Source organism: Cariama cristata, unplaced genomic scaffold (genome assembly GCF_000690535.1).
Source record: "Cariama cristata isolate BGI_N322 unplaced genomic scaffold, ASM69053v1 scaffold9426, whole genome shotgun sequence".
Lineage (NCBI taxonomy): Eukaryota > Metazoa > Chordata > Aves > Cariamiformes > Cariamidae > Cariama > Cariama cristata.
Genome location: NW_009622679.1, coordinates 62,490 through 75,117, shown reverse-complemented (window position 1 = coordinate 75,117; position 12,628 = coordinate 62,490). Strand labels below are relative to the sequence as shown.

General features: G+C 36.3%; 1 protein-coding gene across 2 annotated transcripts in view; it reads left to right on the top strand.

The window, feature by feature from the left end:
- Nucleotides 1-11,353, top strand: part of PEX5L (peroxisomal biogenesis factor 5-like) — a 40,903-nt gene extending 29,550 nt beyond the window's left edge. For both annotated transcript variants that reach the window (XM_009702423.1, XM_009702422.1), the window contains 7 exons: nt 4,819-4,935; nt 5,868-6,011; nt 6,886-6,956; nt 8,174-8,371; nt 9,718-9,883; nt 10,256-10,413; nt 11,143-11,353. In XM_009702423.1, coding sequence (XP_009700725.1) covers nt 4,819-4,935; nt 5,868-6,011; nt 6,886-6,956; nt 8,174-8,371; nt 9,718-9,883; nt 10,256-10,413; nt 11,143-11,347 — 1,059 coding nt within the window. In that variant the 3' untranslated portion in view covers nt 11,348-11,353. The remainder of the gene's footprint in view (nt 1-4,818; nt 4,936-5,867; nt 6,012-6,885; nt 6,957-8,173; nt 8,372-9,717; nt 9,884-10,255; nt 10,414-11,142) is intronic.
- Nucleotides 11,354-12,628: the final 1,275 nt, after the last annotated feature.

Here is a 12,628-nt window from a genome sequence, read left to right as displayed (position 1 = left end):
AACTTGGACCAGGTAGTTAAAACGTAAAGGAAAAGATTCTTCAAGACCTTATAGAGTAGTTATTTTCATTTGCATATGAAAAGAGTTGAATTTTCATCCTAGCTAAAATGAAGTGGTAAGAAAGCTGGAGTGATTGAAATAAATTGCAGCCCATCTCAGAAAGATTAGTGCTTTCTTAAGCGGAGAATAGATACAGTTCAAAAATTCATTTTTTAGTCTTTGGATGTTTCTGTAATATTCTTCAACTGGGAAAGCTCCAAGCAGTAAGATTAGCCAGAAAACTGATCAAGAAAAGGAAGCAAATCTCAGGTTCTTTGTGGCCTAGTTCGAAATGAATTAATTAACAATTCAGTAAATGAAGACACCAACTTTATCCTCCATCCAGGATTCACTTTAGAGCTTTGGGAATGGTTTTAAGATGTCAAACTTTGAGATTAATGAAGATCTGTGAGGTAATTCTTTCTTAAGAAGGTTTAAAGATGTCTATGCCATTGGGAAACCTTTTAAGAATAAAGAGGTAAGTAAATTAGTTTTTTTACTAGAGAGGGTCTAGATTCACTTGCAGCGATTGAGTGCTTGCAAACTTCGCTACCTTTTCTGTGATTCTGGAAATTGGATTTGATTTTTGCTTAATCCTTTTGCTGTACATATAAGGGAAGCAGAAATAACCTAAAGTCTTCATGATTTCCAAGTGCCATACCAAATATGTTTTAACATAGTCTTTCTAATAATTAGCTGTGTTTTACCAAAAATTGGTACTTTTGAATTTTTTTTAAATGCCAGCATGGGGATTCAGAACCATCCTGTACCCATACCTTGTTAAAATGATTGTTTTATCATCCACCATCCTATTGGTAATGAGTTAGAATAAATAAAAATGAAACCAAGAAAGGGCAAAAACTTCCAACTGAGAAACATCTCAGAGATGGTAAAAAAGCAATTTTGATATTGTCTTATTCCACATTTCCCTGATGTAGAGATTAAACTGCAGATGCCACACTGTTTTGTGAGCTTACGCAAAAGAAATTTTGAGCTGTCCTTCTCAGCATCATTTTATTTACAACACCATGTCACATGAGCCATCTGCTGTATAATATACTGTTATGAAGCATCAGAACATATTGCAGCTAAATTATGTGCCAATAGTAGGAAGAAGATGGGATTAATTTATTCTAGCCTAGGAAAACATAGTCCAGAATCATCAGCTTTGTGCCTCCCATTAATACCGATTAGAAACCTTGCTGTACCTATGATATTTCTGTCTCACTGTTTCAACATCCCTTTTGGATATGCCTAAGACTGCCTAAACCACATTTTATATTGGGATCTACTAGCTTGAGCCCTTCAAATCCATTTTATTTGGTACTCTCTCAAATCACAACAGGAATCTTTGCCTTGATATACATTTTTTAATCTCCAAGCCTTACCAAAAAGGCATATTTCAAATTTTGCTTTGACAAGATATCAGCTGAGGAAATCTTACGTAGTTAGCACATAAGTTTAACTTACTGTGTCTTTCACATTGGAGACTATGTTGATGCAGTAATTCAAAGAAAGAACAAGCACAGAACCTTTCTTTCTCATGCATTAATCGAGAAGGAACATTGCAAATTCATTTTTGGCAGTAAAGGACAGGCAAAATTCTGTTCTAAAAGTTATAAAAATAAGTAAATTTAGAAATTAGCCAGCAATAGTCAGAAAGTAGACCCCCCACCCCACCCCCTTTCACTGTATCATAGGAAGTAAAGAGCCTAGAAATATTTTGCCTCCCATTTGTTTAACTGCTTCAGCATATTTCTAAATACTAAGATTAAAAATAGCCTTTTTGACAAAATGCAGAATATTCTGCTTGGAAGTAGTCAGATGGTACAAACATTTTTCCTGGTTGTCATTCCGCTTAACTGCTGCAGATGATCTGAGAACGTGTTAAATGTGTTCAACTGGTCGGTAAACTTTTGGTATGTCCAAAGTAATTTGTGAGCATTAAGGTAGCAAAAACATTGAAATGAGGTAATTGGCACCAGTCACATAGCAAATAGAGTTAAAATTAGATCTGGGAGTCTTGATTCGAAGCCAGATTTTCAGAAACATTCAATATTAATTTAACCATCCTGCCACTGAAGTCAATGGAAAAACTGCTACTAACGACAGCTGAAATAGGCTTAGGCCTTTAAGAAAGACTGCGTAATATTTACAGTTCTCTTCCTCAAGGACATTAAACTACTCTGCTACTGACATTGTGATTTGTCACAGCAATATTATGGCATTTTATCAGGTGCCATAATTGTGCATGATCCAGTTGCTCAGTGCAGCTTTGCCATACAAGTTTCAGAAGCCCCACATACTGGATGTACTTAGAAAGCTGAAGCTGGGACTTATGCCCATTTGGCCCAAACAAGCAAATCTTTGCTTGTAGTTGCAAAATAACAGATGGATCCTGGCCTGCGTCCAAGTAACATATGATGAGTAGAGAGATGTTATAGCGAAGCAGGTCTTCTCCCCATTACATTTTTCCTCCACCTTTGACTCACTATAGATAGAGGTTAAGCATGGTTACTTGAATGCATAGTAATTCATTAGCTTTTTAAATGGAGTATGCACACAGTGAACTCCTGTGTGAATTATAAATATGTAATTAAGCAGCAGAATTTGAACTTAAGACCTAAAATCACTTATACGCTTGCTTATAATCTGCAGAAATGTGATTTGATATGCTTCCAAAACATTGATTCATAAGGGATTTCTGTGCGAAAAATACAAGCAAAAATACTAATATAAACATCACATATATTTGTATTTATGTATAATTAGTTCTATAAGTTAATCTGTTTAAAAAGGTATTACTAATTACTTTTCAATAGTTTTATTAATATTAATCAGTAGGAAAGGGAAATTTCCACTCCTTTACCTCATCCTGAATCTCAAAATTACTGCTAGCAAAAACATGGTCAAGTAATTTTTATTTCAATGCAGAGCAGATTTGCACTGAATGCGAAATAATCAATAGAGCCATCTGTTGAACAGGACCGTTTAAGGGATTCGAGTGCCTCTGGTCATGGCTGATAACGGTAAAAGAGGGAGCAATCTGATTCATTATCCTAGCCTTTTCAAACCCTAAATGGACATTTCAGCACAATCTCACAACTATTTAAAAGACTTCAATTTCAATTTCCTTCAAATTTGGAATAAAAGCAAATTTGGAAACCTTGGAAGTTGTGTCACAGAGTTTTCAAGTTCTGTTACAAAGAGTGAAATCCCCTCTCCAGGAGTGAATGATTCATGTTTGTTTCCTAGTCCACAGAGGAAGATAGCAGGTACCTTCACTGATCCAATAACTGCATAATTCAGACAATTCTGAGTCTCCTGGAAGAAAGTGCTGGATATCAGGAGGCACGTACTACAGTAACAGCAGAAGGGAAATGCCTGTTAGATTTCTAGAGAGGGAATGCACCTTGCCATTTGTAAAGAGCCTTATGATTTACAGCAACCACGCCTAATGTTAGCCAGTACAAGTCCTCCTAATCCTTCACATCTAGTCTCAAATGTTCTCATCGCTGACTCGTTCTGATATGGTAATAGTCTGTGCTTTCCTTTTCCAAGTACCTAAGGAGGGTTGTAGCAAATCATGAGATCACAGACTAAGCTCTATTTTTGCAAATCATGCCTGTCTGTGGAGCAGTAGCAAAGAGATCCGTCTTGCAATGAAGATTCAGACAAAACTATCTGGACCAGTTTATAAAACCTTCAATTAATTTTGATTAGCACCTTACTCTCAAATAGTTCTGTCTACACCTCAGCAGAATTATTTGTGCTGTTGTCTTTGACACAAAAAAGCTGAGAGACTGTGCCTCCAGTTTTGTCAGTTCACTGAAGTTCTGGCCATGACCTTGCAGGAACTGGAGAACTTTGCAAAGGCTCATAGAGCTGAGCATATATTCTGCTATGGAACTGCTTTTCAGGGTTTATGACTAATGTGTGGAGGCTGAAAAAATAGCACCTTAACTTGGATTCTCTCCTCTTTTTTTTTTTTTCAGTCCTATCTCTGTCTCTTCGCGTCATTTTCTAGTAGCCACAGTGGTTCCCTCATTCTGGTTGTTACACATCCTAAATCTCATGCTTTTTTCATCATTTCTGTTTCTCTTGTATACGCATTTTTCCCTCTTGTCTTTGAGCTGAATGTTAATCTTACTGTACAATTTTATGATCTCTCATAGATTCCTCTCAGCCGTACAGTATATAATGCAATATTAAGATTTCTCCACCATGTCAAAAGCCCCATTTTTATTAATTCTCTTGTGCAAACACCCTCTCTCTAAGCTTTGCCATTACTCTTTTACATAGTTGAAAATGATGCTGAATATACCAAAGCAGGATGCTGCTTCTCTTCTAAACTGTTTTATCTATTGCTATTCTTTAGCATGTATGCTTAGTTGATTTTTTCTTTTTTTCTTCTTTTTTTTTTTTTTTTTTTGACCAGGGACTAGAAGCATTCATTTCCTTCAAATCTTATGTCACAATTTGTTGTTAACATCAGTAAGATGCAGTATAAGCTGCTGCAAATCCTGCTTCAAATAGAACACATGCTGCTGCTGAGTTTTCTGTTGATGAAATGCATTCCAATATAAGAGATGAAATTTAATTATATGGAATTCCAAATATGAGCTGTAGTATTTCAGTCAGTATGATTATTAACAGAATTAATACTGCCTAGCAAAATTGCCAGACTCAGACCACTGGTAGAAAGAAATTAAAAGCTTACCATTTTATTTTAAACTTTTGGGGTTTGTTTTCTTCCCTTTTTTCCTCTTTTTCTTTTAGTCAGACACAGAGTTTTGGGATAAAATGCAAGCAGAATGGGAAGAAATGGCTCGCAGAAACTGGATTTCAGAGAACCAGGAAGCACCAGGGCAAGTCACTATCTCAACCATTGAGAAGGTAACACAAAGGTTTTTAATACAGTACATCCTTCCTGTGAAAGTTCAAGATGAGCCTCAGCTATTCAAGAAAACTCTTTGGACTTGGAAGCTAATTTTACCCAGAAGAGTTCATCCCCTTTAACTGTCTGTGAGTGGGGTAGATTTAAAAGACCTTACTGTAGTAAGAAAACATTTAGACTTGCACACTGCCTAAATTCAGCTGAAGGGATCACAAAGCAAACTGCTGGATTATGGGCACTTTTGAAGATGGGCACTTAAGGAAGAGCACAAAATAAAAAAATCTGGGCTGGCACATTCAAACACTGTTGAGGACAGAAATGATACAGATTGTGTCACTCTTCTTCATGCCCTCCATTGTATGTTTTTATTTGATTTCTATTATGTAGCTGATATTAGCATACACCCTTTACACTGTAGTGGCAAGAAGAGCAAAAAGCAAAATTTAAAGAAATACTAAAATAAACTCAGGTGCTTGCAACACTGTTCTGTATCTTGAAGGTTAATTGAAGGTTTCAGGGTATCAACTGAACAGACATCAGGTTACAAGAACTGCAGAGAGTCAGTTGCTTGATGTGTGCTCTTTACGATCAAATTGAACGTACTGGGCTCATGCTAGGTTCAGCTCTGCTGTTATTGCAGGCAGTGTGAGTTGTTGCCATTATCTTTGATGGGAACAGGAGAGCCCAACACAAGTACCAGTAAGTATAACTTCAGAGCTAAAGCAAAAGTAGAGAGAGCTGAAACATCAATGTCCAGTGATGCTGACTTCTTATACATTTTGTCATTGAAATGTTATGGGGGAGCTCCTACCATTTTCCTAGAACAAAGGATGTTTACATCCAATTGGAAAGTAGCGAGTCATTTAATTTTATAGAGTTGTCATTCCTTGCTACAGTGCTTCATCATGGGTCCATTATCTCTTTTCTCCAGGGTTATTATTTCCATACTGAGAATCCCTTCAAAGACTGGCCTGGTGCTTTTGAGGAAGGACTGAAAAAAATGAAAGAAGGTGACCTGCCAGTTACAATCTTATACCTGGAGGCTGCTATTCTACAAGAACCCAATGATGCAGAGGTATTCACTCACTTGCCTTTTACTGATAAAGGAAAAGGGGACTGCCTTTAGCATGCAATGATGGAATGATTTCAGGGCCCAAACCTTTGCTAGTCATGACTGACTGAAACAGATTGAATGCTAACGGTGGTTTTGGAACAGTCTATACCTTGAAATAGATAAAGGTTAGCTTTTCACAAGATAGGAATCTATTTTTTAAATTACAGCATTTCCAAGTTGTCATTTAAAAGCATTCAAAAGAGACAATATTGCAAACCTTTCCTTCTTTTCCTGATGTTTTCACACTATCTTTTAAATACTGCTATTGAAAAGATGAACATTTTTGCTTTAACAAGAATCTTGACAAATTTTTAAAAGGTGTATCAATTTCTGCAATACTGATGTTTTCAGTGAGTATATATTTAAAGTCTGTTTTCTGTGAAACTTGAAAAGTATTTACAGTGTAAGTATCTAGGTCTCTTTGAATCTATTTCTACATTAAATTAAACACCAGTATTTCAAAAAGTAGAGCGAATCCCCAGACCCTGTAAATCCCTTAAATCTATACAACTTGAGAATTTTTCTTCACCAGTTTCCATAAAATTGTAGCAACATTTAAAATATACAGTAACTCAAATTTAAGAAATCAGCATGTGATCATGCACTGACAGAATACCTTTGCATTCATTGATTGTAAACATTATCAGGCCCAAAGATATTCAAAACTGCATTGATTTGTACTGTTTGTATGCACACTGTAGAAAAAAATCTGTAGTTAGTGCTGGACAGATCTGCTATTTTTATTCACCCCACTGCTTAACGGTGATATTAGTTGTAACTCTGCTTGCAGTTGGGTATATGTAACAAAATAACACAATGATGATTATTTTTGCAGGCCTGGCAGTTCCTGGGTATAACACAGGCAGAGAATGAAAATGAGCAGGCAGCCATTGTCGCCCTCCAAAGGTAGATGAAGATAATTGCTAAATAAGGGGTCTGATGAGTATTAGGTAATGGAGGCTTAGGTATATTTAATGTCATACTTATCTTGTAACATGAAGCATTTATTTAACTAAGTAAAACATTGACATAGATATAGAAATCTTCCCAGTGACTTCAGAAGGATGGCTAGCAATTAATATTTCTGTTTCATTAAATAAGTGCAATATTTAATCTAGTCATTTAATTAGTTGCACAAAAGAAAAAGTCACATGACCTGATAAACATGAATTAGGCATAATGCAAATAAAGTGCCTTTTTGATATTCTAGCCACTTGGCATATTTTCTGTAGTCCTTTAATGAAGACATTTTCTTAATTGGAACGAGCTCCCTTCAGCCACTGAATACTAAACTGACAACATTTTTAGGTTAATAGAAATGTGAAGATCACAGTATACTTGTACGTGAAATGTCAGTTCCAAAATATCAGCATTATCATTGTCTTTCTGTAGGGGGTTTTCATGTTTCCATTTGAAGTAAGTACCCTCTCCATATTCAATTGCATTAGCAATGTTAACCATCAAGTCATTTCACCTAAGAACACTCTAACTTATTTATATGCAACTTGTTAGCTTACCTGGATAGAAATCCAAGGGGTTGCCTGATTTAGGGCTTGCTCATCCCCGCAGTTTTGAAACAAGCAACAGTGATGTTCCCACAATAGACTAGATTCTATTTTCAGTTAATGGTATATAACCATAGAAAGACTACTTGAGTTGATTGGCTCCAGCTTTATCAAAGAAAAACTGAGAATTCAGGATGACTGAGAGATTCATAGGGATAGAAGAAATTTTGTCTTCAAAATACTTTTTTGTATAGCTGCAAACTATATAAAACTGTTGGCTTGAATTCACATAAAGCTTCTCTTTGTTTACTAGACAGATATTATAAACATGAATCTACCTACATTTACTCATAACCAGAAGGATGAAACCAAAAATTGTATATATACAGTTATATACATATGTGTGTATGCACAGCAATGTGCATGCATGTGTCTGTATACATATGCATAATGCACTTATCACAGAAAAATAAGACAAAGCCCCTTCTTTAAAAGTATTATTGGGTAGATGTTACTTGTGTAAGTGATTTCTTTTTACACAGATTACTTTGGAAGAATTCAAGAATTATGTTTGACTAAAAAAAAAAATACCTCAATATGTTTTTATTTTCTGCCTAGGTGCTTGGAACTACAGCCAAACAACCTAAAAGCTCTGATGGCCCTGGCTGTAAGTTATACTAACACTGGCCATCAACAAGAAGCCTATCAAGCTCTAAGAAACTGGATAAAGCAAAATCCAAAATACAAGTATATAGCGAAAAGCAAAAAAGCGTCCCCAGCACTTACCCGGAGAATGTCTAAGACATCAGATGAAAGGTAAATGCAGTCTAAATCCTGATGGTGTACATTGTAATGACATCACTAGAAAAGATGGTGCATGCTGTGCCCCCTTACTCTGTAGAAGTCCAGCCTGTTCCCTGTGATGGAAGACTCAATGTCTCTAGTGGCAGGAGTGTGAAGCCAACACAGGACATTTGGTTTAGCGACTGAAGGCTATATGCCATCCCTGGAAGCTAAAAACAAAAACAAAAAAACAACAAAAACAAATGGCTGAAAAGAGATCTTTCCCCTCAACTCTCATCACTTTCCTCTGACTCTGTCTGCTGCCTCTGTATTCCCACATCTTGCATTCTCATTCTTCAGCTGCTTCCCAGTCCATACCAGGCCTGTATCTTGCTCTACGTGTGTGCGTTCTTCCTACTGTTCATTGTATTTCCTATATCCCAGACAAGCCACTAGCATCGAGGAATGATAGACATTTTGCAGTGGGACATGGCTTCAGTTCACTGAAAATATTGGGAGGTAGCATCTGCTTGTTTAAAAGCCATTCTGGTTCTAACCAAAGAGATAGTGTAGTCATTTTATTTTACTTCAGCCTAGCATATTATAATGGGAGCTAGCAGCCATTTTAAATAACAAAACAATTCATGAGTTGGCAGCTCTTTGTCATGATTTCATGAGGTCGATAAATAAGTATCTCTGAACTGTGAGATGCATGATAAAGTCATTAAAGGTACAAACATGATTTATAGAACTAAACCACTAGGCCTAGCTCACTGCGTGCTATTTTGAAGACAGGCCTTATGTTTTCCCCTTATCACTAATAAGCCCTAGATTGACAAGATAATTTAGTATAAGCAAAAATAAAATATGCAAGTTCTGCTTAACTGCTAAGTGTTTTATTCTACATTAGCTTCATCCTGCTGACATCTGGTATTGTCAGTGCAAAGGTTTTATGAAATCTACAGTGGGTACAGAAGTCTTAAATTTCGGCATCTTTCTTCAGGGGTCTTGGCTAAACACTTGATCTATTCCTCCTAAGAATGACTATTTTTGCCAGTAAAGAACTCTTTTACATCTGAGACGCTCATCTAATTTTAATAGTTTTAATAAGCCTTCATGTTACCTCACTTGGGTTCATAGCTGCACTTTGATTTCATTACATAGGTGAACTTCTTTATTCCAGACATGAGTTTACAACAGCACCTGGAAGTAAATCTTTGCCATGATGAAGATGAAGAAGCTTATTTTCAAATTTTAGGAGTATATCACTTCTGATAAATCCACTACAAGGATTTTAATTTCTGGCTATGCAATCAATATTGCAATAGTTGTAAGGAACTGTAAGATGGAACTTCAAGTTATTTTTCACCCTTGTCTAGCTCATTACTTGAAGAAGTAAAGGATTTGTACCTAGAGGCTGCTCACCAGAATGGTGATATGATAGACCCTGACTTGCAGACGGGACTTGGAGTTCTTTTCCACCTGAATGGAGAATTTAACAGAGCAATAGATGCATTTAGTGCTGCTTTAACTGTTCGACCAGAGGTACATTTTATGCTTTTACATTTGTAAGAATTTAGCTTTACAGGCCATTTTCTTTCTCCCCTCTTGATCAGGCTAATATTAATGAGATGTCACTTCAGCCATTAAAATTTTAATACCCGAAATAGAAATGTTAATTACAAGACAGTCCCATTTAGAAGCAGATTTATACATGTCCAATTTCTAGCTGTGTGCTGATTAATTGTTCTAGTTATATAAAGTTGCCTATAATCATGAGTCAGAACCTCACATTCCGTGTCAATTAAGAGAAGATACGATACTGTTATTTTCTGCAGTCCTCCTTACTTTGCAAGCAAAAATGAGATATTATGTCCCTTTTTGACACTTACAGTAGAAAACTCATTTTCTCACCAGGACTATACATTATGGAACCGTCTTGGAGCAACATTGGCAAATGGGGATCGAAGCGAAGAAGCTGTCGAGGCATACACGCGTGCTTTAGAAATACAACCTGGCTTCATTAGGTCCAGATACAATTTAGGGATAAGCTGCATCAACCTAGGGGCATACAGGTAAGTTACAAAAATGTGTAAACAAAAAAGTCAGGGATCATAACTACCAAGTCAAAATTCATTTTTTAGGAGCTATCTAAGAAAAAACAATCAGAATATAGCTACATAATCTCAGCTACTGTCAAATTTTGTAGTTATTTTTACAAAGTACTAACAAAGCGATGATACTTTTCTTATATCCACAAATTCTGCATAACAGAACCATTTAATTTGTGTTCAAAGAAAAGAAATCGCTCATTCAGCAAGCTGCTTAAGCATTTGTTTAGCTCTAAGTGCAAATACTTTTATTATAATCAGTGGGATTGTTCTCACACTTAAACTTAGTCCTGTGCTTAAGAGCTTTTCTAAAAGAAAATATAAGAGCCTGTCTTTAGAAGGGAAACTTCAGTTAAGCTGCTTCAAGTAGTTAATGCCATCAAAAACACTCTCAGTACATCCTTCAGGAATCAAGAGTGATATTCCAGGGTCCCAACTGTCAGCTTAGGACAGTTAAGATGAAGGGGAGCTACACAGCAATGAAGTCAATACCCGCAGATGTATGAATAGACTGAGCTCTGCATTACTACAAGCTGTGTCCACTTGTTTGAAGAAAATCAAGCAAGAATAACACAGAGAGACTGATGAACTGCATTGTAAAATAACATACTTGAGTCTAGCATAGTACTTTAGGAAGTTTTACTCTAGTTGTTAAGCAAATTATATTGCTTATTTTTTTCTTCTTCCCTACAGAGAGGCTGTCAGCAATTTTCTCACTGCTCTCAGTTTACAAAGAAAGAGCAGGAATCAACAACAGGTTCCCCATCCTGCTCTATCAGGCAATATTTGGGCAGCACTTCGAATTGCTCTGTCTATGATGGACCAGCCAGAACTATTTCAAGCTGCCAACGTGGGTGATCTAGACATTCTGTTAAGAGCTTTTAATCTAGAGCCGTAATAAAAAGTATCCACAAATCAATTAAGTTGTATTAGGAAACAAAGAACTCTTTTATTACTCATCTCAAAATGACCACATTTTTCAAAAGATCACAGCCATAGATCAGTAGGGGAATTCTCTCAGACATTATTCAAAAAGGAAAAGTTCAAAAGCACAAAATATTGTTAATAAATTCAAACTGAAAGGATTGAAATGAGCTGTGGCTAATCTGACAAAGCCCTGAACTAGATGAAATAGCCATTTCGGAAGAATTTTCATCCCAGGCAAGCTGTATCTCTCTATATATACACAGCTATACAAAGAAAAATATATTAAGAACAAACCTAGATAATTGTTATTGCACATTAGAATGGCAAGCAATGCATCCAAGGAACCTGCTTAGTAGCTCATCGCACTATGCTGACATCACTTTGCCCTACAACATGGATTCTCTATCCTTTGGTTTCCTTGTTGAAAAGTCTTCTCGAGGTCCATTTTTAATATAGGTGTGAAAATAGACGCATGTAAAATGGATGTATTTTGTTTTGAATATATTTATTAGTAGGCAGTCAAGAAAATTTTTGCTTCCAAAGGTACCTCGATTAATTTGGGCCCAATTCTGCAGGCTCATAGAGTTGTAAACTATGTGCAATGTTAAGAGGAACATTGCACATGGAGGTCTACGGGATTAGACTGTGTTCATATGGGAAGGCCAAGTGTTGCCACCAGAAGTGGTAATTTGCACTAGAATTGTTGCTCTTCAAACCAGCTATCCCTGATCTTGGATGAAGAATGTGTGCTTCAAAGGAGCTCATAGCAGGATCTGCACCTATCTATGTACTTATGCACTTTAATCTTTCTTTTTTGTAAAATAGTGCTATGCTTATTAATTACTAACAACAGAATGTACAGGATAGCCTTGTTGGCATAGAGGACCAAATATCGTTTCCTAAAATGTGATGAGAGGGTTTTCACTATTCTTATGTTTAAAAAGTACAAATACAGTAGAAAACTGCAATATCTATTAGAAAGATTATTCTATTATGCATCCATGAGGTACTACACACATACATGCACGTGCATGCACATACATGTTGTATGTGAATTACGTCATTTCAGAACATAATAAGCCACAGATCTTTATTGCAAATAAAGAAAAAAATTCATAGGAGTTAATGCCTGAAGACCATGCTCAAGGGAAAATTTTCCCTGAAAAAAATTGGTCTATGTAATGCTGGTAGGATTGAGACTAAGATTTGATCCTGCTGTTACGGCAAGCAGTAGCAAAAGTCTCAGTGACCT